Here is a 27,094-nt window from a genome sequence, read left to right as displayed (position 1 = left end):
TTTGCCTCTGGACCTTGAGTTTGACACCCCTGGTTTACAGGCGTGCAGTAAAACTAAACCAAACCCGGAGCTCTCTCTGTTTCCTGGTTCAATCATTCTCTGACTGCGAGTATATCCATCAGCTTGAAGACAGAATCTGGCTACTCCTTCAGCTATGCAGGGATGTAGAAATAGTGATACAACAATGTAGGAAAACATCATCAGGATTATTTTAATGGACAACATGTTTCATAAAATTTCCTCAGAATGACATTTCAAAACATACAAAACATAATCCTACCCTTTCTAAACCAATAAAGTGATTAAAAACATTAAAATAAAACCAGTATGAGGTTTGTAACATTTAAAAAGGCTTGTCAGAAACTTCTTTCTGACAGACATGAGTCCTGTTTCACTGAGATCACTTTGCATTGTGGTCAGTTCATAGCACCGTTTAAAAGAAGACATTAATGCTAAAATCCTCCATCCTTACAGAGGATCATACAAGCTCACAGTGATCTGTGGAGCTTTAAAACAACCATCTGGAGTTTGATCTACTATTTCAATAGTAGACGTGAATGTCCACTTCCTGCATCATAGTGCAGCGTTACAGTACAAATGTTTAAATACATGATTCTCAAAGACAGTCCAACATTGTCATCGTCGAGTCCCTGATTCACATTTTTTAAAAGACTGCCATGAAGATGATCACACATGTACACAAGACCATTAAAGAAATAAAAAAGGTGCAGAAAGAATATTCTGCTAAATCTCTAAGAAGTCCATCTACACTAATAAAAAGTAAACAACCGAAAATCTGACACGCCCTCTCCCGTCAGCGTTCTCCTCATACGACGGCATCCTTCGGTCCACCGCTGATGTCGGGGATCTGGTCTGCGAAGGATTGAGTCATCCACTGTCCGTCTGGGAGCTGACCTTCTGGCATTTGTGACGTGCTCACCTCCTGCGCTCCCTCTGAACACAGAAAAACACACAGGCTTGAAGGACTACACTGAAGAGGGATAACAGCTGAGATGATGATGATGATGAACGGACTCTTCTACACGTGTGACTTCCTAAAGCTCTGTTTGCTATAATCCATATCACTTTGGTTTATGTCAGTCATAGACAATAAATAATCAGTCCACCTGAGGTGTCTCTCTCACACAGATCTCCACAACTGCTTTGCTGCTGCTCCATCGTCCAACGCCGCCTCTGCTGTTCTGTTGTATTTGTCTGTCTCTGTGCTCAGCTGAACTAAGATCATGTATGTGTTTGTAGTTTCTAACAACTTGCAAAATATTTGGTGTTATTTCCACAGAAAGTTCCATTATTTTTCTAAATTTGCTTTCTTTGTTGTGTTTTGCTGCCCTGGTTGCATTGCTCAACACTGCCCCCAAGATTAGCTGGGGTATTACATGACTTGACACACAAGACAGACTGTTTTGTGTCAGTTGTATGGATATATTTCACATGCTGAAAAATCAAACTGTTCAGTTCACCATTTGTCTAAATATGAGCGTATTTAGACACAGCACTGCAGTCAGTTTAGATGGTGTAAACTGCTGCAGACGCAGCTCTGCACTCTAGCTGTTCTGAAATATTTCAGAGTATCTGCAGTTAAATGAACACTTTAATCAAAGTCGCACCTGTGCAGGTAGTCTGCAACTGAAACAGGATAGGGCGTATACATGGCATCCAGTATCCTGTTTTCTTTTGGAGATTTTAAGGCAGCAAATCCATGTACATAAACAAAGTCACAGTCTCTCTCCTATGATATCTGGTCATGGAATATGACGCTAATCATCACAAAAATGTTTTTATAATGTCAACAAACAGATCTAGAAAAAGGAAAACATTAAGAGTGTTTGACTGTGTTGGTTACCTCTGTTTTCTCCTGATGAGAATGTACAGTGACCGTTAGTCTGACTTTGAGCTCCTTCAGCTCCTCGCTCTGCATACGCCCCTCCGTAGGCATCTTCATAACCAGGATCATACTGCTCCTCTTTTATCGCCATCCTCTTGGCATCCTCTGTTGATGTGTAAAAATATCAGAAAATGTCATTAAGTATCAAGTTATCTTATTTACATATATATAATTTTTGTCTTTAAAGGAAAATGTATTTTACTGCCATATCACTGAGTGGTCAAATCTAGGTTTTGACTGAAATAAAATTGGTGCTCACCCTTAGCCAACTGCAGGTCAAACGTGTACTGAACCTCCTCTATTTCTGTGCTCCTCTGGATGCCCTTCAGCTGATCTCTCAGCTCCCTCAGTTTGATGTAGAAGTGAACTTTGTCCTGAGCACGAGGGAACTGAGCACAGCGAGCGCTGGAGGAAGGCATCAGGTACAGAGCCTGCAGGAGAGAAATGACTGAGATTATCTCTTTTTGCTTTACAGACAAAGCCACTGAAGAGAGGGAGGACAAAATTATAAGCCCGCCTATGAAAATTTAATGTTTCTTCAAGTATTTCCCACGTGCTATTAAACAGAGCAAGAAACTTTTAACACAGCTTTTCCAAACATCCTAGAGAGACTACCTAGGCTAAGTTGATTTCAAAAGCTTTGAGCATTACACAGTTAAAGCACATCATTGAACAACAGGGGTTTTCGCTATGGCTTGACAAAAAGGTTAGTTTAAAGGGGCTAATAATTCAAGACCCTGGTAGTTTTTGCTTTTTGTGATATAATTTTGGTTCTGTGTGGATCAGTGGCAGAGTTGGTCATTCTTCAACCTGTAGGTTGGGGCATTGGACAAGCCAAGGACATACTGACTGCATACTGACCTGTCACCGGGTCAACACTCCTGACACTTTACCTGTTTTTTGAGATTTGAGATTTAGTTCTTTTTTTTAAAAATGGGACAATATGTATGAATGAACATTTGCATGTAAATACATGGGATTATAGCCCGGTGGGTAATTTCCATCCCCAGTCCCATTAGCAGGTTGGTGTCAATACATGAAATAAAAACAAACATCAGTAATAGGAATAAAACACACAGAGTGCATTAAAAAACAAGCAACATACACATTCCTTCTTCTATCTTCAGGACAACATGTTTACGTGCATATCCCACCCAATGACAGGTTCCAATCAAAGGAGACAATGGTACTCTTAAACACAGACAAAAAATTAATTATCATAGGAATCCATAAAGACGATCCTTACCACATCACAGTCTGGAATCTTGTGTGGCTGCAGACCAAATTCAAGCTTTGTTGGTTTTTTTCCAAACAGCTCTCTACAGAACATTTCATAGATGCCTTTGGGAAGGAACGAAGAACACAGAAACTGTTACTTGAGGAATAATTGCACTGTAAATGGGATTTTAAGAAGTGGAAGAGTTCTCACATTTTCCATTGAAGACAGCAATCAGAGGCTTGTATTTCCTCAGCTTCTCTACAAGAATTTTGCCACCTTCACGTAGCTCTTTACTGTTGAGATAAAATCAAAGTTAAACCATTAAAATATAGTGTAAAAAAATCTCCTTAACCTTACATCAAACATAAAGGTGAGTTCAAATCAGTATTTTCTCTATTAGCCTACCTTGAGAGGTCTTTACTTCCTGGCGTTGCCCTGGCAACCATGTTGGTAAAGCCCATTTTGTACTTTACAGGTAGGGTGGTATCATGCATGTGGTTTAGCTGCTCCTCAGTGAATCCAGACAGAAACAGGCACTTCCCTGAAATGTAAAAGTTCCCCAGTCATTCCTCACTTTTGAAAACAAGAACAGATGTAATTGTTTTAAGTTAGTGGTGTTGCTGCGTTTATCTTAAGCAGCATTTACAAGCAGAAAAGAGAGGGGCAGATCTTAAGTGAGTGTATTCCCGCCATCAGCAGCTCCTCATCTTGGTGCTTGTTATGCTGTGGCTGCATATACAGTCTGTTAAACTCAGGCTCAGCAAACAGCTGAGGACAACTTTCGTTACCGTTTCGCTAGACCCAAACTTTCTGCCATCCTCTGATTACTCCAACAGATTACTACAGGAAAGAAAACTTCAAAACAAATCTTGTCCCATAACTTACAGAAATGATTTCCAGGACCAGGAAACCAGCGTCCAATGAAAGCTGCCATCAGTCCTGGATTAATACCAATCTATCAAAAAAAAAAAAAGTGCATATTTTTATTGTGTACAAACTAAAATTAACTCCTGATGGTGAGCAGTTTTAAAGGAAATCTTACGATGACATAATCCAGGTTGTAATCCAGCAGATCTGGCAGAGTCTTTTTCATCACTTCTTCCTCTGACATCCCCTTGAAGCGGTCAACTTTCCTCTTCACCTTCTTGAAGGTCTCATCAATCTTCTCTTGTTTTCCATCCGCCTGACCCTCAGCTGCCTTCTTGGGTTTAGGGCCGGGTTTGCCTTTAGGTGCATTTGGGTCTTTTGGGGGTTTTGGTATCTTGGGAACTTTTGGGGGTTTGGGTTCCTTGGGCTCCTTGGGTTGAGCTGGTCTGCCTCTCTTTTTGGGTGGGGCTATGGGAAAGGATGAGAGAGATGATTGCAGAAGAGTAAGAAATTTGGGGCCATCTCTGACCAATCAAACAGATCTATAAATGAACAGTATATTCAGAGAGTATTCTGACCCCCTTCACTTTTTTCACTTTTCTTATGTTGCAGGATATGGAAAGGCACACCACTTTCTACAGAAGACCTCAAAGCTGACAATGCGTGTTAGAGCATCCGAGAATTATGGAAGCCACTGTCCTCTCAGAAACCTTCAGTGCTGCAGAATTTTTGTAGCCTTCCCCAAATCTGTTCCTGTCACCAATCTTGTCTCTGAGCTCTGCAGGCAGTTTCTTTGACCTCATGGCTTGGTTTTTGCTCTGACATGCACCGTCAGCTTTGAGGCCTTTCATAGATAGGTGTGTGCCTTTAAATCATGTGCAATCAATTTAATTTGGCGTAGAAACATCTCAGGAACAATCCAGAGAAATGGGAGGCACAAGTGTTGTTGCAAAGGGTCTGAATACTTATGTCAATGTGGAATTTCAGTTTTTCATAAATTTACACAAATTTCTTGAATATGTTTTCACTTTGTCATGATGGGGTAATAAGTGTAGATTATTATAAAACATTTTTTTCCCAACTGTAGCATTATTAGTTTTGCAATATAACACATTTGAAAAAAAGCGAAGGGGGTCTGAATACTTTATAAATGCACCGCATTAATATTAATATATAATGAATGAAACAAGGGCTTTTATACGTTTAGTCAGATTGGCAGGTTCCTGCTGATTCATCATGGGCTCTGGATTAGCCATGTGTGCCATGGCTGCCTCCTCAGCCGGCCCCTCAGGGTAGGGATACTGATGGTTGGGGTTGAAGCTTGAATATTGGGCCTGGAGAGCTTGAAACTGCTGTGCAGACTGAACCCTGTGGATTTGGGACAAAAAGAGGGATAATAATAATACAGCAAGAGAAATTGCAGCTATTAGTACTGCAGGGTTAGAATTTGGTTAGACCAGTGTGTTGCATAACAGCACAGCACTTTTTTTAAAATTAATTCTGTATTTGCATGACATGATTTATGAAGGTTAGTTTTTGTAGCACCTTCACTTTGTCTAATATGATCTATCTTGTGCTGTTAGTTTGGGTAAAACAGGCAGCCTCATTCACTATGAAGCTGTTAACATTTTTGATTTCAGATAGTTTTTGATATCACATATTTTAAAACGACGTAATGTTTGATCTAACTATTGATTAAATCAAAAAGAAAAAATCTATTTCATAACAAAGGAGAATAAATAGGGGGAAAAAAATCACCTCAAATTTTGTAATGCTAACCCTACTTGTTGTGTAATAAATATAGTTACAGGTGCAAATAAAGAAACCTAAACAGACAAAAAATCAGTCCAGAAAAGATGCCTTTTATTGCTGTTTTAATGAAAAAGTTACATATCATCCAATCATTTGAAAAGTCATCTGCAACTTATTTTCCCAAGAGATGTTTTCTGTTATTTTTACGTGCATTAAACCATGGCACAAAAACTACTCCATGCTTTTAAAAAGCAACAACTATCGTTCATGTTGCACAAACCAAAATGATGTGGAAAAAGCAAATGTAAAAAGGGAAATTGGGCGCACATGCTTTCATTTCATTTTCATCACACTCTGCCATTCTAAGATTGGCTCATATGATCAGACTCCTCTTTGGCCACACTGGTGAGGACGAAGACTCACCACTGCTGAAGATACTCCGGGGACACAACAGGGAAAGATCCGTTCAGCCTTTCCTCCATCTTTTGGGTGGTTTGACTTTATAAATAAATTGATAGGAAGATTTAGGACACATAACTAGGTGGTGTACATGTCATAAGGAGTCTGGCAGTGTATGAAACTGAATGCATGTGCCAGGGCAAAATGTGGAGTTAGCAACAAAACAGAAACAATAACAAACAATTGGGGATGTAACGGTAACTCATAACAAGACAGTTCTGTCTCGGTGCAAAAAAAGGTTTGTTTCTTTTTGACTTCTCTTCTTTGAGTTTCTAATATCTTGCATCTACAGCTGAATAGAGTCATTCAGACTAGGGATGCACTTTTTGGAACTTTTGCTTATTTTCAATATGCTGGCATAGGTTGTTTGCAGGTGACGTCAAGTCAAAGGGAAGAACTCCAGATGAAGATGATTTTTGCACAGAGAAGTAGCTACTATAAAATGCTAAAGTTCTGTGCCTTTTGTGACTCTGACAGCCATCCAAATCATAAAAATACTATCTTAAGATACTTTAACAAAGGTAGCAACAACTTCAGGCAAAAATGTTGAAAAAGCTTACAAAGAAATGGCAGCAGACGTGGATTAAAAAAACCTGTCAAAAGCCTGGGTGAGTTGTATCAGACGTATGCCAAACAAGCAGTGCCCTGAGCTTTCTTGTGCGCCAGCCTCATTCGTGATGGGAAATGCATCTCTTTTTTAGAGATCCTGATCATTTGGCTCAGCTCAATAATGTAAACAGTTTATTGGCTCCCAAATGGCTCTTCATTTTGATAGAAGTTTGGCTTTTAAAATGTGTATCACATAATGACAAAAAATGGAAGAAAAGAAATGGGAACTAAAATGGGTGACAGCTATTGTGGTTCACATGATAGAGCTGTTTCATGAAGCAGGCTCATTCATGAACAGCACGCCATTACTCTGTTGTTTACCCTAGGTCTATTTCCCTAATATACGTAGATTAGCATTTCTATTAAAGCATGTTTATGACAAAAAAAGGAAAAGAGCTGTTAAAGGAGTGAGGCGATGCCTTTTGGCCCAGTCAGACTCCTAAAGACTCTTGTCTCCCTTCATCTAGAACCAATAACCAATCGCCAATATTTTAAAGCCAACTGGCCCAAATTTACAGAAAACATAGGCAAGTGTTAACAGCTGAAAAGTTCAATGTTAAGAGCAAATAGGCAGATATTTACAGCTGAAATATAGTGGTTGTAAAGATGGACAAAAAAATCCTATCATGATACTGATATCATGCAAACATTTTAATGCATCCTTAAATACATGCAACCGAGATTAATTCCACCTGCTGCCGTTTCACTGAGTTTTAAAAAATGTTACATTTTTTTGCCTGAAAATTTCATCAACAGCTATAAACTGGGCCTTTTAGTGGTGTCTCTATGCAGAAATCACTGCTTGCCCCCCAAGGGGAGTTATCTACTGCTGTTTGACGTCATCTACAAAGAACCTGTACAGTTGATTATTCTTATGGCTGTTTTCATGTCATTTGTTCCTTTAACGCCACAATCCAGAGATCATCAATTTGGCAGGGCAGCATTAGTCCTCAGCATACAAAATAAAGTAACCTGTAAGGTAGTAAAAAGGCAAAATAATTGAAAACAAATGATAAATCTTTTGAGGCAACCCATCACCTTAAAGATGTGATAAACAATGAAACCTGCACCTTCTAAAAAAATCGTTAAACATGTATTGTACATCACGGTTGAGTATATCGTTACATCCCCAAATATAAGAATAACAAAACGAAGTGATTACAAATGAACACTTGGTTAAACACCAATAAAATCATCTTCCACTGTGAGAAAAATAAGATCTCAGCAGCATTAGATACATCACATCTGTTAGTCTAACATTTCCTTTATTCCCATACCGGTATGCTAACTGGCTATCTACAGCTACATAACACAAAATAAACGTTTTCCAACACACTGATGGCATTTAAAGGTAAACGCACATAAGCAAGGGTCGCAATTCAGGTTAAAAAAATGAATGGGATGGTTGATAGTGATTCTATTAGTGCCACAACTGCAGCTAATATTAGCCAACAGCTAGCCGCTAAGCTAACTTAGCGTGGATGAATGGCTTCGCTTCTCTTGAGTTTTCTGCGAGTAGAAATTGTACAGAATGTACCAGAATATAAAAACATCATCAAACCTTTGGTGGAGCCTGCTGAAATGAGTATCCTATGTCCAGTAAACTACAATTTTCCCATCTAACCCGCTCGTATTTTCACAAAATAGAAGCAGCTACAGAGGCAACAAAGACATGACAGCACTGCCAGTCAACTCTGACACCGGAAGAGCCCAAGTCCGAGGGGTGAATGTGTAAAAATAATGATCATCTTCAACAAAGATCTTTAAACCAACATAAAATTTACGTACTAAAATACTTTAATACACAGAAAGCCAATAATCGTTGTGGTATTAAGAAAATTCTACAAAACAACAACATTAACTGTAACAAAAACAAACATACTCCCCTATTTTTTAGTATTGGTATCGACCACACGACTTTTAAACTTAGTAAGAGGGCTTTCTATTGGCTGATAGTACGAGAAGTTTAAAGGGTTATGTGTACAGCGGCTTGGTGTGGTTATTTGATATTTAATTTGGCTTTTTGGTAGTATACATCATGTGTAGTGAATTCAACAACTATTGTCACTTTATGTATTATAAAAATATGGCTTAAAGTAAAATAAAAGTTAAACCTAGAGTTTATTCCAAGAAAGTAAAAGCTCCACTAATGACTTCAGTTTGGATGATTTCAACACCATTGTGACCTTTCACTGAACCATATAGGTTCCAATATGGTATTTTTACATAACTTGATTTCCTTTAAAGTAATTTTAAAGACATAAAACTGTATGATAGAATCCAACACAGCTTGGCCTAACATAACATTCTTCTGTTTACCAGTTTTTCTCGAAAATATGGGCGCAGATCTGTCTTAAATTAATGTTAATTAGTTTAATTTATCATATTTTCTGGTGGGAAACGTTTTTACTATGAACTTCTCCTTCAAGCTATGTATAAAGCAATTTTGCTGTACTCAATGTAGTGATATAATTTAGAAATACAAAGATCCAATTTGTTTGTTTGACCTCCTTGCTTTTGATAAAATATCAAAATGTCTGCAGCTTACTATGTCAAATACAAATGAAGCTTATCTTAATCATTTTCACTGGTCCTGCTCCAGTCTAAATAAAATCATCTTCATCTTTTATATGAAGTATCAGGTATCAAACATCAAATAAGAATCAAACAGTTTGATTGCTCGGTTTAGGGTCACTAAACACTTTCTACTGATATATTTTTGTCATCATGGAAAGACTGACGGCGCCCCATTGCAGCTGTACATGAGTAACTTACACATTACAACAACATAGCATTTTAAGAAGAGATTTAATAACTCTGTAATTACAAATTAAAAATTCCAGAGTAAAATCATTTACTTTACAGCTGATAAATCATTACATCATTGTAAAAAAAAATACAAAAATAAGTCACTAGACACACATACCATACAAAATGCAATAAATAATGGTAAAAATAACACCAAAACACATGCACAGTCTGTGTGAGAGATAGAAAATGTAACTAATGTGGGACTTTCTCCCCTTTTGCGTCACATTGTGATGTCTTATTGTATGATTCTCTTCTTTTTCTGTGCCATCAGAGTGATGTCATCATGGTGTGTGCACCAGGCTAATAGGACAGCTGATGTCTGCAGAGCAAATGCAACCAGCTGCAGAGGTTCCATGCCATGGCATCTGATAAATCCATGTCTGCAAGATGAGAAGATATAAAGATAAACCCTGTTGCTATGTAAGCTAAACAAAGGTGCTGTGTAAGTTAAAAAATAGCTCCTGACAGTTTATAATAGTTTGATTAATCATTAAAACCATAATGTTGTTTCAAGAATTTCCTTTCTTGTAATACATATGCAAATGTATTTTATGTGACTTTTTGTAACCTGTATTGTATTTTGCACTTTTACTTTTACAAACACATTTCTGCATATCTCTGTGTCACCGGAACATAAGGCAGATGTGCAGATTAGGGTGGATTTCTGTCCATAATCATAGCAGTTTTACTGCTCCATAGCCATATAAGAGGTAGAAAATTCAGAAATGGGGTGAGAATTGAGTTCATATAAAAACTTCAGCAAATGTTTGAGCTGTCACTGGAGAAAGCATCAAGGCAAAAAGCAAAAGAAATCAATTTAGACTTGAGAAAATTATTGATGCTCACAAAGCAGTAGGAGGAGATACAACATTATCACAGCATTTCAAATGTCAAGAACTGGAGTGAGAAGGATCATTAAGACTTTCAAAGAGCCACACAGTCCAGAACAAGCCTGGGGATGAAGAGAAAGATTTCAAATACTCTTAAAAGAAAACTAGTGAAAGATGTTGTTATGTGTGGTTGGATGCTGCATGTCTCCTCTCTCCCTGCTCCCTCTGGCTTCCCTCCTCCTTCTACCTGCAGACACACCTGAGCATAATCTGCATTCAGGAGAGGAGGAGTGCAACAATGCACAAAGAGGTTTGTTCTGTTTATTTTCTTTATCGTATACCTCCAAATTTAGTTGATCGGTTCATTATTATTTCCAAGCGTTTTTCCTTTCCTTCAATTAGTCATTCCCCCCACGCATGTTTAGATGATTGGGTTTTGTTGTTTTAGTTTGAGCTGTAGTTCGCTGGTAGTCCTGTTTTCTCGTTGTTTTTTTCTATCCTGAATTGGTAGTTTGTTTTTGGTTGGTTAGTTTTTATTAGGGTGATGGCTGGTCCAGTGGCCCATTGCATGTTAGCCATGTCCACCACCTGTCTTTTGTTCATTTTGGCCAGCGCCTACAGCCCATATTGTTTCATTAATTTAATTCAAACTGATTCCATTTATGACTTATTATAAATAAAGCTCGGATTTCATTACCCAGCTTTCATTTGTTGTTTGTGTCCATGTTTATATGTTACTGGTCTCTTTCTGTTTGAGCCTTATTTTGTTGTCAGTTAATTTATCCAAGAGGCTGTCACAGATGTGTCTAACGACCTCAGAACAACTGCCAAGACATGAATGACTTAGCCAAGTCAGGAATTGTAGTCTCAAAGACCATCACTAGAGCCCTGCACAGGAATCGACTGCAAGGTTGCAGGTCAAGATAAGGTCCACTTCTGCAGAAGAGACACCTTCAAGCCAAACTGAAGTCTACTAAGGAAAACATGGAAAAAGATAGTGATACTGGAGGCATGTCCTTTGGTCAGATGAGACCAAACTAGAGCTCTCTGGCCATGGAGATGACGTTGTTAATGTTTGGAGAAAGAAGGGAGAGGTGTATAACCCAAACAACACTGTCCCCACAGTGAAACACAGTGTTGGGGCATTATGCTGTGGGGATGTGTCTGGAACTGGGAATTTGGTAAATAGAGAAAGAATCATGAAGAAAGAAGGGTCTATGAAGATTGAGAAAAAAAAAAAAAACTACAAGAAATCAGCAGCAAAACTGGGTCTGTATCGTTGCTTTGTCTTCCAAATTGACAACGACCCAAAATAGACATGGCTCCAGGTGAAGATCTACCTCCAGAAGACCAAAGTGAACATTATTGACTAGCCTGCACAAAGCCCTAACTTGAATCTCACTGAAAATCTGTGGGGTGAACTGAAGACCAAGGTCCATGCCAGACGACCATCAAATCTGGAAGGAACTTGAGAGATTGGCCAAAGAAGAATGGACTGGGATTCCTCAGGAGACGTGTCTCAGAACAAAACTACAACAAACGACTGCAGGCTGTTATCCAGCAAAAAGGAGAGACAACTGACTATTAGCATTGGGGGGGCTAGTAATTTTTGTGAACTAATTTTGTTTCTGTGTGAAAAGTAAAATAATGTTAGCAATCAAAATTAAACTATGTTTAGATATTATAAGGATGATGGTATTCATTCACAGTGATTTGGAGTCATTATTTACAGCCGTAGTGTACATACAGAAACTATTCATTGCTTTATAATAACCAATAAAAGGATCCAAATTCCATCTACAAACAGCTAAACGATGATGAGATCTATATGTTACTTGCACTACCTGTGCGTTTCAGCAGACAGGCTTGTTTTTTCAATTCTTTTCCGTCTCTTTTAGTTGTAGGAGCTGCTGCTTTGGCTCGTATCGTCATGTGGCTGACCACAGCTTTCATATTCTGGATCCACCTGCTCCTCTTTGATTGCCATCCTCTTAGCATCCTCTGCAGAACAAACACAACTTCAACAAATAACATTTCCATTTACAATAAAAAATTAACCCAGATGCTACTGGCGTTTTAGAAATAGCAGATTCATCTTTGTAGCAAAATAAACCACAAATACACAGCATTGAGCTTGACATTTCAGCAGGCCAAAAAAGAGTATTAAAGCTGAACTGCTTACCTTTAGCCAGCTGCAGATCGAATGTGTACTGTGTCTCTTTCACTTCAGTGTTGGGAGTGATGCCCTTCATCTGGTCTCTCAGCTCCTTGAGCTTGATGTAAAAATGGACTTTATCCTGAGCACGGGGGAACTGTGCACAGCGGGGACTTGATGATGGCATCAGATAACACACCTAGATTATGGAAAATATGCTATAAATATTGTTGTCTCAACTATGAGGCAGATTTTAAAAAGTCTAGGTTCTGTTTCAACATACTGTCTCAGTTTCTGGGATTTTGTACGGCTGTAGACCAAACTCGAGATTCTTTGCTTTCACACCAAATGTTTCCTTGCAGAAGATTTCATATATACCTGCCAAGACAGACAAATATCAAAAGGTTTTCTTTTTTTACTTATTTCATAGCTTTATAAATAAGGAGTCTAACACCTAAAGTCAGGTTGTTAAAGGGTTGTATTCATTTTACCTTTTCCATTAAAAGCTGCTATTAATGGCTTATATTTTTGCAGTTTTTCCAGTAATTGTTTTCCTCCCTCACGGATCTCCTTACTGTGAAAAAAGCAGAAATGGAAAAATAACCAGAAAAGAAAGTGCAACTGTGTTTTATGATAATCGCCCAGAAATTTTCAAAAATTTGGAGTAAGTTTTAGTCCACTATAGCATTTACTCTGCAGAAAAGCATGAACTAAAAACAACAGTGATTTGTAACTTCAAACAACATTGTCAAAATAATAGTGTGTGTCTACCAATGAACTTGTAGGTTTTTAAAATTTACTTAGAGAGGTCCTTGCTGCCAGGTGTGGTCCTCTCCACCATGTTGGTGAAGCCGATGCCGTAGTTCTCTGGCAGACTCGAGTCGTGCATGTAGTTCAGCTGCTCGTCGGTTAGACCGGAGAGAAAAAGACATTTCCCTGGACAGAGAAGAAAAGATTATTTTTTTGTGAGCTAAAAGCTGCTCAAATATATAAAATAAATTTCAAACACCAGATTCTGCCATCTCTCATTTGTCAAGTAATTTTCAGCAACCTTTGCACACACAGCTGAGCACTGAGGGTTTGCATGGAAGCATATGTAATTAAGGAAGCCCATCGTTACACGACAAAGACTTAAATGCTGTTGCTGTGTATTAAATTTACTGTAAAGATCCTAGACCTTCTCAGGGGTCGAGGAAAAGGGTGTACTAGTACAGGAACAAGTGTCAAATACAGTGGCTATAAAAAGTCTACAGATCCCTGCTAAAATGCCACATTTTACTGGGGTACAAAAAATGAGACCAACGTATATAACTCCACAACTATTTCCCCTTTTAATGTGAGGTATAAATATGCAGTTCAATAATAAAACAGCTAGAATATCTTTGGAGGAATTAATAAAAGAAATATATTAAAAAACTGGTTGCATTAATATGCCCCTAGCCTCTCTTAACAGATAAAATTTGTCCACACTTCCTTGCAAAAGCACTTAAATTTTGTCAGATAACAAGAGCATTTTCAAGTCAACAGCCCTTTTCAGGTCAACCCACACATTTTCAGCAGGATTCAGGTCTGGGCCCTGGCTCGGCCAGTCTAAAACTTAAGCCAGGCTGAAAGGTACAATTCCTTATCTTCAGTTTAATAGTTTAGCTGGTAGCTGAGGGTTTTGTGCCAAAATTGATATCGTTATTCTTCCCACCTTGACCAAAACCCCAGTTCCAGCGAAAGAAAACGGCCCCAAAACATGATGCAGCCCCCACTACACTTCACCATAAATATTAGTCTAGGCATGAGGCTATTTGCACAACTTTTTTTCATTAATTCCTCCTTAAAAATTTGGTTGTTTTTCAATGTAATTGAATACTTTAAGTTTACATCAAAAGTAAAAAAATGTTCTGTTGTGTGGAGGTTTTATTGTATGACTTTTATATCGTATGTTGTATGTCATTTTTAAAAATTTCCTATGAATGTTGCTCACTTTCCCCTTGATAAATAAAGTAAACTAGAACTTTACCTAGATATGCTTAAATGTTTTACCAGCATTATTGGACATGGTTTAAAAACAGGAAGGAAAATCAAGAACTAACTTACTTCACAGTTTGCTAGAAGTGTTAAGAAGGAGCTTGGCATTTAAGCTTTCTCATTACAACCTCTGATTTTGAAAACAAGTCTTTAAAAGACCTCTGATGACTAAAGCATACGTTTATTTCTCTCTGAAGATACATTTGCCTTTTCCACATGTATATCAAACTCCTGAAATAGAGATACATGTCCCCTTAAAAACTATTCTTTAAATGACTGACAGTGTTAGGCATTCTGTCCAATCTATAGTTAGTTGTTGCAGTGAATTATTGCTGATACATCCTAATTATACAGAGAGATACAGTCAAACCCAAGACACCATTTTTTTGATGGCACAAACATCAATAAGAAACGTATTAAGTGTATTTACACCATTTCCTAACATTTCTTTGTATTCCTTATGATTCTTTTGATCAGAGTGTTTATAAAGATGGATCCAACAGGGCAGAGGAAGTTAAAAGTGAAACTAAAGTAGTGATGAAATTGAATTTGAACATACAGAAATGGTTTCCTGGGTTTGGGTAATGGTGTCCTTTGAAGGCTGACAATAGTCCTGGGTTAATTCCAATCTGAGGAGAAACATGAGGGTGTTACCATGGCAACAGACATTTCTTTTTGTGTCTGAAACCATAGGACATAGATACAGACTGTGTGTAAATCTTTCTTTTGGATCAATACCAAAAATACAATATGTGAAATAATGTAATTCAGTATGTCTAAATGAGAGCATCATAAATGACTCACTATTAGGATGTCCAGGTTGTAGGTAATAACGTCTGGCAGCGTTTTGGCCATGACCTCAGCCACGGACATGCCATTGAAGCGGTTCAGGAGCCTCTTAGCTTTTTTGGCAGCTTCAACTTCATTATCCTCCACTTTTATTTTTCCCTCCTCAGACTGCTGCTGCTTCGGAGGCCGGCCTCTCTTCTTCTTCATGGGCGTCACAACTGGGACAGAAAAGGAGGGAAAATACAGAGGCATGAATGCCGCTGATAAAAGGACAACAGCACCTATTATCAAATTAACGTGCAAAACCCAATTCCCAAAAGGTAGGACTTTTTCATCAAATGTGAATAAAACAGAAGATGGTGAATTGCAACTCATTTGTAATCTATATTCAGCTACAACAGAAAACATACTTAAATTTTAAACTGATAAAATTTATTTTTCAGGTGGACATGAAAACACATTCTGAATTTGATGCCTGCACAATGTCCCAAAAATGTTAGGACAGGATCATGTTCACCACCTTATCTTCTAACAATACTCTGCAAGGATCCGGGGACTGATGACACTGATTGTTAAAGTATTGAAAGCGGAATTCTTTACCGTCTCTTGTTTGATGAAATCTTAAGCTGCTGAACAGTGCAGGGTTTCTATTGTCATATTTTGGGTGCCATAAAGCTCTGTACATCTTCAGTGTGAGACATGTCTGAACTGCATGCAAACCAGTCAAGTACCCACATCCTTTTACTGTGAAGCCATGCTGTTGTAACCTATCTCAGGATGTCGTTCACCATTGTCTCCCTGAAATAATCAGGGACGTCCCTGAAAAACGCATCATCTGGATGAAGCATATGTTGCTCCAAAAGCTTCATATGCCTTTCAGAAAAATGGTGCCTTCACAGATGTGCAAGTTATCCATGCAGTGAGCACTAATACACCCCAACACCATCACAGATTCTGGCGTTTGAGCTTTGTGTTGATAACAAACTGGATGGTCCTTTTCGACTTTAGCCCAGAGGACTCGAGGGCCATTATTTCAAAAACAATTTGAAATGTGTAGTACAGGTGTTCAGCACAAACGCTCAATAAAGAATCAGAAGACAATATGAGACTGGATAAAAATCTGATAATTTCTTCTGTACCTTGAGGTGAAGCAGCAGGCTGAGGTTGGTGGTGAACGTTTAACTCCTGCTGCTGGGTTCTGTGTTCCTGGGGTTGGTGCTGTTGCTGCATAGGATGCATCTGTGCAGGATAGTGCTGCTGCTGGTGCTGGTGCTGCTCCCTGGCATTCTGCGGGCAGACCAGCTCCTGGTAGTGATTTGAGGTTACGGGGTAGTAGTTCTCATAAACAGGCTCCTGGTAAGAGGTAGGAGGTGGTTCACGGTGGACAGAGAGCTCAGTCATGACAGGTTCATCCCTGGGGCCTTCTGAGTAATGGCCCATGTTGTGATAGGACATCACATGCTGCGCTTCAGGGTGCTGCTGACTGGACTGGTACCTTGAAAGAGAAATGTGAGGAGGCAGAAGGAGAAGTTTAAAGAGAGAAATGATACAGGAAGAAGCACTATAAAGAAAAAAAGGGATCTGGACAAGACAAAGTATACGTGCATTCAATGATGTGGGTCAAAGAGTTGGTGGGACAAACTTGCAAGACAACAAACATGCCCTGCCTGACATACACCTGTTTGTGTTCTTTGTATTTCATCCATTGCATACGTTCTCTTGTGGTTTATTACCTCTATTACTCCTGCACATACTAATAAATATTAGATCACTCATGTCAACATTACCCCAACTATTCTTTCAAATTCATGAGCCGAATGCATCATTATGAATCTGTCCAATTAATATCATTGGTACATTTATGTTAATATGTCTAAATAAGTCAATGTTAGACAAATTTACTGAATACCTATATGCATTGATTTACAGTGCTGTGAAATCTGTTTGGACCCTTCCTCATTTCCTCTTTTTTGCATATTTGTCACACTTAAATGTTTCAGATCATCAAAAAGATTCTTAAATCAGACAAACAAAACCTCAAAGATAACACCATTTTGTTTTAAAGTCATTCAGAAGTGGACTTGCTGGTGTGTTATGGATCATTCCCCTGCTGTATAACCCAAGTGTGTTTGAGCTTGAGGTCCTGATCTGATGGCCAAACATTCTCCTTCTGGACTTTCAGGTAGACAGCAGAATTCCTGTTTCCATCAATCACAGCAAGTGGTCTAAATCCTGAAGCAGCAAAGCAGCCCCAGACCATCACACTACCGCCACCATGTTTGACTGATGGTATGATTTTCTATTAGTGAGATGCTGTGCTAGTTTTACTCCAGATGTAACAGGATGCACGTTTTTCAAAAAGTTCAACCGTTGTCTCTTCAGTCCACAGAATATTTTCCCAAAAATATTGGGAATCACCAAGATATTTTTTGGTAAATGTGAGATGAATCTTTGTGTTCTCTTTGGTCAGCAGTGGTTCACCAAATGGATGCCATTTTTGCCCTGTCTTTTTCTTACTGTTGAATCATGAATCAAGTGAGGCCTGCAGGTCTTTAGATGTCATTCTGGGTTCTTTTGTGACCTCCTAGATGAGTCGATGCGGAGAAATTTTGGTTGGCTGGCCACTCCTGGAAGGTTCACAACTGTTCTCCGTTTTCTCCATTTGTGGATAATGGCTCTCACCGTGGTTTGTTGGAGTCCCAAAGCATTAGAAATGGCTTTGTAACCCTTTCCAGACTGATAGATGTCAGTGACTTTGTTTCTCACCTGTTCTTGAATTTTTTTAGATGGCACCATGATGTGCTGCTTTGTTTTTAGATCTTTAAACCTACTTTACTTTGTCAGATATGTTCTATTTTAAATGATTTCTAGGTCCAACAAGTCTGGTAGTAATCAGGGGTGGGTGTAGCTAATGACAGTTAAGTTCAGCTTTCAAGAAAATGTGGTTAATCACAGTTAATTCATGATTTAGCAATGACTTTTACGCATAGGGCCAGGTAGGTTTGGATAGCTTTTTCCCCTTAATAAATGACATCATCTTAGAAAAACTGCAATTTGTTTAATATCAAAAGTTGTTTGATGATCTGAAACATGAATGTGTGACAAATATGCCAAAAAGAAGAAATCAGGAAAGGTTTAGTACTTTTCACAGCACTGCATGCATCATATCACTCCCAGTAGCCCTAGATATGTAAATAAACAGACATGGATGATGTGTCAAATGCTATCTCTCAACCTCCATCTCATGCATGAAAATGAAGACGTTCAGGAGGTAAAATGAGAAGTTTTTCAGGACCTGCCACCTCCAGCTCCAACTCACCACTGCTGAAAATAATCCGTAGGAGCCGTCAATGAAGTATACTGGGTTTCTTCCATCTTAACTGTTGACTTATTTAAATAAATTATCATTCATAGCATTCCCATACACATCAGTAGATACTGAAGATATCAGTTATGTCTAAGTTTCAGGTTAAACGGTACACCGCCGGCACAAAGAGAAGAGATGGACGGTGCTTCAGGAAGGTAGAAGCTTGAGCTGACAGTAGGCTAACATCATTACGCAGACCTAGAGCTTTATTTAAAACGAACAGGATCTCTGTATCAACGGAAAATCAAGACATATAAGAAGTCTCACATACCTGTCATACATTTTTGGTCCCTAGTTTTCGATTATGAGGACAAGGGATTTGGAGCCCTCCCAAAACAAAGACCATTTAAACGTTCAACATCTCGTTTTCAACGGTTGAATGAGAGCTGCTGCCACCGCCTGGTGCGGAGTTGTATTGGAAAATTCGGGGGGAAAAGCGGTCATTCTGGATGTTTATGACAAGAATTTACATTTTTACAACCAACAGTCGACAGGCTATATTTATCAAGTTAAGTTCTTTGTTTTTAATTCTCGTTTTACTTACAAAATATCACACTCTATGAGTCAGTATGCGTTACCAATAGGCGGCGGTAGCCGCTGTATGTATGATGGCACGAGCACAAATTTGCGCAGTAGAAAGACGTAGCTGTAAAGATCGTATGTTTTATTAAGCGCAACACAACGAGGTTAAAAACATGGTCTCATTGGAATACACAGATATCGTAGCAATTGATGCCTGAATGGAGCATTAACTATTTCCCTGAGTCAACCTGTGTGGTTGACTTACACTGGCACAACAATAAAAGTAGAAGTGATTGGGCAGCAGAACACTGTGTGGTTGGAAAGTTTCAAATTTAATTGCTGTCGACAGATGGCCGTCAGTTAGAGTCATGAAGAAGAAAGCAAGTGTTCCTTTGTATTCAGTAATGAAAATGAACCCCACTCGAGTTCATGTTAATTTAAAAGTCACGAAAGTTCAGTGAATAAAGTAAAATAGCGTTAGGGACACGAAACTACATCGAGTCCTAAATGCAGATAGAGTGAGTGCTCTTACTTCTTCGAACGATCTCCGTGTTAGCAAACAGCATGACCTGCCAGTGTGTCTCAATGACAGCCAGTAGGGTTTAAAATATTTATTATTAGCCATTCTTCGCGACCATTTATTTATTTGACAGTAAATTAAACAAGGTAAGGTATCACTGACGTCTCTTCATGTCATTTAAAGTCAGTTTCACCTTTATTAGTTTATATTATTGAAACTTTAAGCCACTGCTAGCTTTCATTCGGGCTAACATGTTGACATAACTGCTATGCAGGTAGTAAGCATGATCAAATGTTTGCTGTGTTTTCATGCATTAACAATAAAACTCTAACTTTAATGATCGCAGAGTATTTAAGTGCTGTGTACTCACTGTAGCTGTATCTGAAGGAATCTTACATTTCTATGACATTAAACACATTGTCTATATGACCCTTAACAGAAAAAAATGTCTTCCATACAGTCTTAAAAGGTTTCTTGCTTTTTTTGTAATCAATAAGCGATGTGATTCACTAGTGGGGGCATTTTCTACCATGGCATCAAAGCAGGTATCCATGTCGTTTGATTTTCACAAAAATAGTGTTAAAGTTTTTAAAAATCGGTTTTGGGGCTTATATATCACTGTAATAAAGGTCATGATTTAACATCTGTGTCCGATAACTTTTTTTTATCATTTTCTATGATGTTATATCCAGAAATCTATTTTTTCTCAGTTCAGATATGCTTTTAATTTGGATTTTAATGTATTCCTGTGTCAGTCACATGTAAAATTCTTTTAGCTTGTGTCCCCATGTTAAGATAACTTGCTTGTCTTTGGATTTATAGTTAGACTAAATTGTTAACTAATTATATAATGCCTTTTTTTTTCCAGGTGAAGCACTTCTGTGAAGATGCCAGCTGGTGTGTCTTGGCCTCGCTACCTTAGGATGTTTGCTGCCAGTGTACTGGCCATGTTTGCAGGAGCACAGGTGGTCCACCAGTACTACCTGCCAGATTTGGTGAGGGAATGTTTTTGCAGAGACTCCCATCTTTCTAGCCGATTCTTGTGAATGCAATTAGGGATGCATGTGATTAATGGTATGTTATCAGTGTTGGCAGATACGAGCTTAAAAAGTGAATTCGAGGTTTCTGCAGATGTAAATATTTCTGCTGATATTGACATCTGATACTATGCCTACAAAATCTGGCTCCATCAGAGCAAAAATTCAGTGTAGTGCAGCCATTTTTTTTCTATACCACTTATCCCATTGGGGGTCGTGGGGGGTTGGAGCCTATCCCAGATGTCATAGGTCGCCAGTCAAACGTAGGGCTTATCATGCATCCCTAAATGCCATATCTCAAAAATACTTAGGGGGATTTTCTTCAATTTTTGTGCAAATTTCCACCATGACACAGGGATAAACAACTAGATTTTGAAGGTCAAAGGTCAGGGTCATTGGACCTCATGTCCTCCCCTGCTTTTGAGATTTCTATGACTCTTAGAAACCACACAGTCATTCTTTTCGACTGACCGCTGTACTGTCATTGTCCAGGGATTGTATACATCAAAGAGGCCTTAAACCACAATGAAGTAGTTCTTGTGTGCAGATAAAAGTTATTGAGATGCCTACAGAGTGTTGATATGATGATCATTTTTACATTTTTTTTCAAAATGCAAGATTTGAGATATTTGCACCCATGATGTATAAACAACTTTTTGCTGCTATATGAGCATATGATATGAGCAAATTTTTGTCTGCCATCAGATCTAACATTAGCATAAAAATGATTTTATGACATACACAATATAAAAGCATGTTTAAAAGTTGTTTTTATTGTTTTATCTTTCAGAGTATTCCCGAAATTCCACCAAAACCTGGAGAGCTTGTAACAGAACTGAGAGGTTACAAAGCTAGAGAAGAAGCTGCTGCGATGTTAGAAAAGATGAAAGCAGAACAGAAAGTGGAATGATGTGGAATAATTCATCCTCACAGTGACGGACACTTAAGCAGACTATGCCCAGTATTTGCAATACTATATCCTGCTACGTGGGAGTAAGGACATATCTGGGACATCTGCAAATAGTGATTACAAGTGCTGGGTGACTGGTTCTCATCAGCAAAGTGAAGTGGAATAAAATGTTTAATGGTTGGCGTCTTGATGCTTTGGATTCTTTGGTGCAAGACCTGGAGATTCTTCATCCTGTATGAAGTCTTTGCCTCTTAAAGACTTAGAGAGAACTGTAATCGCACATGGTAACTGCTTAAGTCATTAAGTCATGCATTTTGTTAAAAAGTGCACCATTTAATTGTTTTTCCTCTTTCAGAAAGATATTGTTTGAAATAAAATAAACTAAATGAGTTACATCAGTTTAAAGTTTTCTGTTGCTCAAAAAATACAAAACATTATCTTTTCTGCCAGGAGTTCTTTTTGGTTTTACACTTTTTCTTACATTTATAGTTTGAATGTCTCCCATAAGGCTGGGTACTGTGTGTAAGATAGGGAATATTAGGGACATCTAACAGTCAGATCTTAGATTGAAATGCTGAAATTTCTGGTAGGGAATGTGGCAATCAGTGGAATTAACGATATGCATAGTTGTTACTTAGTCCACTCTGTGGTACTTTAGAAACATGGCGGAGGGGGACCCTCCTTATGTATAGATAAAAGGCGTATTCAAAGTTGATAAAAAGAAAAGATTTTTAAATACAAAGGTAATTAAACACTAGTTTAAACGTGTATGAATATATGTTCCATTATTACCAAGTATGTTTAATACTATTTCAATTGAATAGACAAATATTATTACAAGAATAATTATCACTGTACACATTTTTTTAAATACACGATACTCTTTTGAAACTTTTTATGAAAATAATTGTAAAGCAGTTTTTTAGAACTAACCAAGGGGAATTCTATGCCTTTGACCCGGAAGTGTGTCCCAGCGTAAACAACAAGCCGTCAAACGTGCACGAGCGTTCTTCTGTCGTTATCCGTCGGCGGCTGGCGTATCCTAGCAACAAATTCTAACAAAAGTGATGGAGAAAAGATGGCGACGCAGGGGGAGAAAGACGCCGCGGATTATCTTCAGAAGCACAAATTAATGGAGCTTTTGGAAAACGTGACTAGCATGCTCTTCTTTTACAGACCTGGTGGGAACTTATTTACTATTTCAGACAACATAACATCCTAAAAATACTGGCTAAAGGCTTTCGAAACCGCTAATAGAACAGCCTGATGACAGATTACTGGTTAACATCAAGTTTGCAACGCTACTTTTGGTTTCACGAATGTGTTAATTTTTTAGTAAGAGTTATGTAATAATACTTGGCGTGTATTGGTAGTCCTATTCGTACATTTCATGCAGTTTGAATAGAAATTATGTATGTTATTTTCTCTTCTATTTCCGAAATGTATCGTTCTGTTTTATTATGTTTGTGTTGTTTTTGCTGAATCCTCTTACTTTGGGTTCTAAAGTGAAGTAAGAGTCTTTATGACCTGCATAAGCAGAAAAGAACATCAGAGTCTAGATAAGTATTTATATAGCATTGTTTTTGCATTTTTAGTTTCTCCTTACTTTTTGGGAGAAGTATGACCTAATAAAACAGGAACATCAGTCTTGTCTTTGAAAAGGAAACACTTGGAAATTTTCCTTTCCAAAATCCACAAAATTTCTCTAGATTTCAACAAAATTGTATATACATTGAGTAAAAATTCTTAAATACGGTTTCAAGAATTTTCCGTTAAAAATACACCAAAATTTCTTTAAGTTGTCCCAAATATTCCAGTGAAACTTTATCATAAAGTTGAAGCATTCTAAAAATAAATCCCTAAAAAAATCCATGTAGAAATCTGAAAATTTTCAAGAAAATTTCCTAAAACTTCTTAGCAAATTCCCCCAAAATTACATATAAATTCCCTAGAATTCAATGAAAAGGATGGAAACATATATGAAAATGCTCTGAAATATCCCAGAAATATCTGGAAAATTCATAGAACACTTCCAATCCCCAAACCCCAATAGAATTCCCCTGGATTTACAGATACATGTCATAAATTTCTGCATGAAATTTTACAAATTCCGATGAAAATACCAAAACAACATTTGAAGCAAATTTTCCCAAATCCATCCAATGAAACTCTCTAAAATATACAAACATGTCCCCAAAATGTCAAGGAAAATAATTGAAAATTTCAAACAAATTCCCTGAAACAAAAACTTCGATGGACTTTCTGGACAATCATCTCAAAAATGGTTACAGAAAAAAAATGATTACTTTGGTGAGAAAAGCCAAAATATAATCTCATATGTGCATGAGGGGTTTTAGGAGGTTAGAGCCTTAAACTACTGTAAAGGATGTACAGTAGGTGTCAGACAAAGCTACTGACTGCTAGCTTCTGAAGTAGACTTTGTTCACATTTTCAACATAAAATCTTCTTGAGAAATGACAAATGTGACTGTTAAAAGTTAGCAGGATGAGACCGAAAAAATCACTGCTTACTCATGTTTAACACAAGCTGAAAGTTCCCCATAGAAGCTTTAAGTAGAGTCACTAATGGAGCCTGTAAAACCAGAAACACAATATATTCACCATAACAGCTACGGTTTATTTTCACTGATTCTGTTTTTCAGAAAACCCCAGAGAGTTTCTCATTGAGCAGCTGAAGCAGCTGAAGCTTTCTCAACAGAGAGGAATGATGGGGCCAAATCTTTTCAACAAGACCAACCTGGATGCAGTCTTTGGGATACTGGATCCAGCTGGCAGGAAATACATCACTTTTGCCCAGTATAAGCAAGGTAAACACAAAACATGGGCATGCTCTTTTGCTCAGTAAAACTGATAATGCAGACAATCTCAGTATTAATCGTCTTCACTTGCAGGGTCTTCGAATTTGACGAATTTCACTTCACAACAATACTTGTCAGATGTGTTTTTTGTCAGAATAATGACCTTACAGTTGAATCAAACTTACTTACAGAGTCTTTCCCCCCCTCAGCTCTGACCACCATAGGTATAAAAGACATAAATGAGTGCCCTGAAGGTGTAAATGAGGACAGAATATCAGAAGAGACCTTCAAAACAGAAGCGTAAGAGCAGCTTATCTAACAAGTTCAAAATGATTCATTATCCAGTGTTTCAGAATTGTTGGTTTAACCTTTGCTTCTTTATTTATATTACAGGATGCAAGGCCTTCAGAGGTGCTCAGCAACATACATATGACAAAGGCTGAAATGTTATTTATGTTCATTATTTGGATGTTGTCCGTGGAATTGTTCTCTTTCTATAGCTGTGTTTAGTAAATGAGCTGGTTTTATTTGATTATTGTTATGAAACTGTTGTCCATATGTATTAGCACCATGCCTGGCACAGGAAGTGATAATATGTCTACAGAACGGTGCAAAAGGTGCATCTTTGATCTGATTATATGTACAGTCATGTGCATATGTTTTAGGCACATAGGACGCTAAGGGTTCATTGCAGGGCCTGAGGGGCTTTAATCTGGGCCAGGAGAGGGGATGGAGGGCAGCCATAGGCAAATTTTGACACATGTTGACACACACATGTGTCACTTGGTAGCAAAAGACAAGCTCAATGGCATTGCTTTTGTCCTGGCCTTTTCACCCCTAGTGATGCACGCAGAGACCTCTGGCAGTTTTCAGGCCCATGGGACATCTACAGCATTACTGTAGCACTACCTGCCCACACAATATTGTAGGCCATGTTCATGCGCATCATGCACCCATTACATCGTTCTAAGGGTGTGGACTTAGTTATTTTTCAACAAATTATTTCCCTATGACCCTGATGATATGGTAATAAAATATCCAGAGCACAACTGGGGTTGTGTCAGTACCTTTTCTTGCAGGAAGCTTGCTCGCCACATCTTGGCCTTAGTTCAGCCTAAGTTTTTGGCCCAAACATGTCTAAAAGTAAAAGCTGGCTCTTGAGGTGTTAAAATCTAAATAAAAATATTGATGGCAGAAATTGATGCACATCAATTCGTCTTCACTTATAATTAGTTAATTCATCAACAAAATTTGTTTCATACCAATTTTAACAAATCAAATATCAAACAAGATCATTTAGAACAAAATTTGTCAATCAGTAAGCCAAAGAGAGAAGAAGGGTGCTTATGGCCTATTTTTGCCTATCCTGTCAAGGAATAACCCAGAAACCAGCATAAGAAAGAAAAAAAATAGTTTTTGCTTTAAATTGTAGTTCTCACTTGTCACATTTTTTATGAAAATCAAAACATCAAATCAGAGTAAGTTCTTAACTTTCCCATGACTTAACCCCTTAAATAGCACTCATCTCTGAACATTGTTTTTTTCTTTGCAAAGTTCAATCAAAAGGAAATCATAATTTGCTTTCTTTCCTTTTGAATTTTAAATATGGTTTGAATTTTTTTCTACGGTGGCTTGGAGGTAGAATACAAAATTACAAATTCTGAAACATTTTTTAAAAGCATGAAACAAATTTGCATTAACCAAAATACTTTGATATTTCACAAAATAAATGTATTTAGCAAAACACTTTTACAAATGACAAAAACATTTTTACATTCTGTACAAATGTACAAAAATGTTTGATACAAAATTACAAAATGAAAAACTTTTAGCAGGAACATTTTTACACATCATGTATCAAATAAAAAATTTAGCAAACTATATTTGAAATTTCAAAGGCGCATTTTACAAGAAACATTTTCAAAACACTTTTCCATGTGCTGAGTCAAACTTAGAACAGTTTACAACATATGGAACAAATTTACATACAACAGTTTCTTTCGAAAAGGGAACATACCATTTTACCAAATGTACCAACAGAAAGCTTCACACTTTGCAATTCTGATTTTTCTGTACATTCGTTTTACAAAATGTAAATTTGTTTCATCAATTGTTTAAGTGTTTCATTTATGTAAATATGTTTTATGAAATCTTTAAAAGAAAAAAAAAGTTTCAAGCTGTAAGTGTTTCAGACTTTGTAATTTTGCATTGTACATCTAGGCCACCGTAGATTTCCCCAATTTCAGCACGGTCTGACATGTAAAGCATTAGATAAAGAAAAATATTGATAACACAAAATAATAATAATAAAAAAACCAAAAGCAATAGAATTACGAATCAGACACTTAATGACACAACAATACCCTGTCATATAAATATGTCACAGGTTGAATAATTTTACAGTATAAATTAGTTCCTGAGAACATTATTACACAACAATGTTGGATTTAACTCATAAAAGTAAGATCTAAGGAATGAGGTTTTAGCTTGTAGAGAGGTTTTTT

General features: G+C 37.7%; 4 protein-coding genes across 5 annotated transcripts; 2 read left to right on the top strand and 2 right to left on the bottom strand.

Moving 5' to 3' along the window:
* Nucleotides 1-222: 222 nt before the first annotated feature.
* On the bottom strand, nucleotides 223-8,505 carry LOC121514636 (G/T mismatch-specific thymine DNA glycosylase-like). Of its 2 annotated transcripts, XM_041794846.1 has the most exons (11): nucleotides 8,374-8,505; nucleotides 6,168-6,242; nucleotides 5,194-5,360; nucleotides 4,168-4,460; nucleotides 4,011-4,080; nucleotides 3,531-3,666; nucleotides 3,336-3,418; nucleotides 3,153-3,247; nucleotides 2,166-2,337; nucleotides 1,865-2,011; nucleotides 223-954 (listed from the first exon to the last, which is right to left on the bottom strand). In XM_041794846.1, the coding sequence occupies exons 2-11, from the start codon at nucleotides 6,224-6,226 to the stop codon at nucleotides 827-829; spliced, it is 1,350 nt and encodes a 449-aa protein (XP_041650780.1). In that variant the 5' UTR covers nucleotides 6,227-6,242; nucleotides 8,374-8,505; the 3' UTR covers nucleotides 223-826. The 2 variants fall into 2 exon arrangements, with proteins under 2 accessions (XP_041650780.1, XP_041650781.1); XM_041794847.1 differs by lacking the exon at nucleotides 6,168-6,242 and having other exon boundaries at nucleotides 8,374-8,499.
* A 1,096-nt stretch (nucleotides 8,506-9,601) lies between these two features.
* tdg.2 (thymine DNA glycosylase, tandem duplicate 2) lies at nucleotides 9,602-19,154 on the bottom strand. The gene is made up of 10 exons (XM_041794869.1): nucleotides 19,055-19,154; nucleotides 16,556-16,911; nucleotides 15,432-15,634; nucleotides 15,187-15,256; nucleotides 13,409-13,544; nucleotides 13,100-13,182; nucleotides 12,892-12,986; nucleotides 12,636-12,807; nucleotides 12,298-12,454; nucleotides 9,602-10,003 (listed from the first exon to the last, which is right to left on the bottom strand). Exons 1-9 carry the CDS (start codon nucleotides 19,063-19,065, stop codon nucleotides 12,348-12,350), a joined length of 1,233 nt encoding a protein of 410 aa, XP_041650803.1. The 5' UTR covers nucleotides 19,066-19,154; the 3' UTR covers nucleotides 9,602-10,003; nucleotides 12,298-12,347.
* A 696-nt stretch (nucleotides 19,155-19,850) lies between these two features.
* c9h12orf73 (chromosome 9 C12orf73 homolog) lies at nucleotides 19,851-22,165 on the top strand. Its single transcript, XM_041796160.1, has 3 exons — nucleotides 19,851-19,971; nucleotides 20,694-20,820; nucleotides 21,653-22,165. Exons 2-3 carry the CDS (start codon nucleotides 20,713-20,715, stop codon nucleotides 21,770-21,772), a joined length of 228 nt encoding a protein of 75 aa, XP_041652094.1. The 5' UTR covers nucleotides 19,851-19,971; nucleotides 20,694-20,712; the 3' UTR covers nucleotides 21,773-22,165.
* Nucleotides 22,166-22,779: 614 nt separating this feature from the next.
* si:dkey-42p14.3 (EF-hand calcium-binding domain-containing protein 10) lies at nucleotides 22,780-25,620 on the top strand. The gene is made up of 4 exons (XM_041796319.1): nucleotides 22,780-22,953; nucleotides 24,435-24,599; nucleotides 24,800-24,890; nucleotides 24,984-25,620. The coding sequence occupies exons 1-4, from the start codon at nucleotides 22,851-22,853 to the stop codon at nucleotides 25,021-25,023; spliced, it is 399 nt and encodes a 132-aa protein (XP_041652253.1). The 5' UTR covers nucleotides 22,780-22,850; the 3' UTR covers nucleotides 25,024-25,620.
* The last annotated feature ends 1,474 nt before the right edge of the window (nucleotides 25,621-27,094 follow it).

This window comes from Cheilinus undulatus, linkage group 9 (assembly GCF_018320785.1).
Source record: "Cheilinus undulatus linkage group 9, ASM1832078v1, whole genome shotgun sequence".
Classification (NCBI taxonomy): Eukaryota; Metazoa; Chordata; class Actinopteri; order Labriformes; family Labridae; genus Cheilinus; species Cheilinus undulatus.
This window is presented reverse-complemented; position numbering and strand designations above follow the sequence as displayed.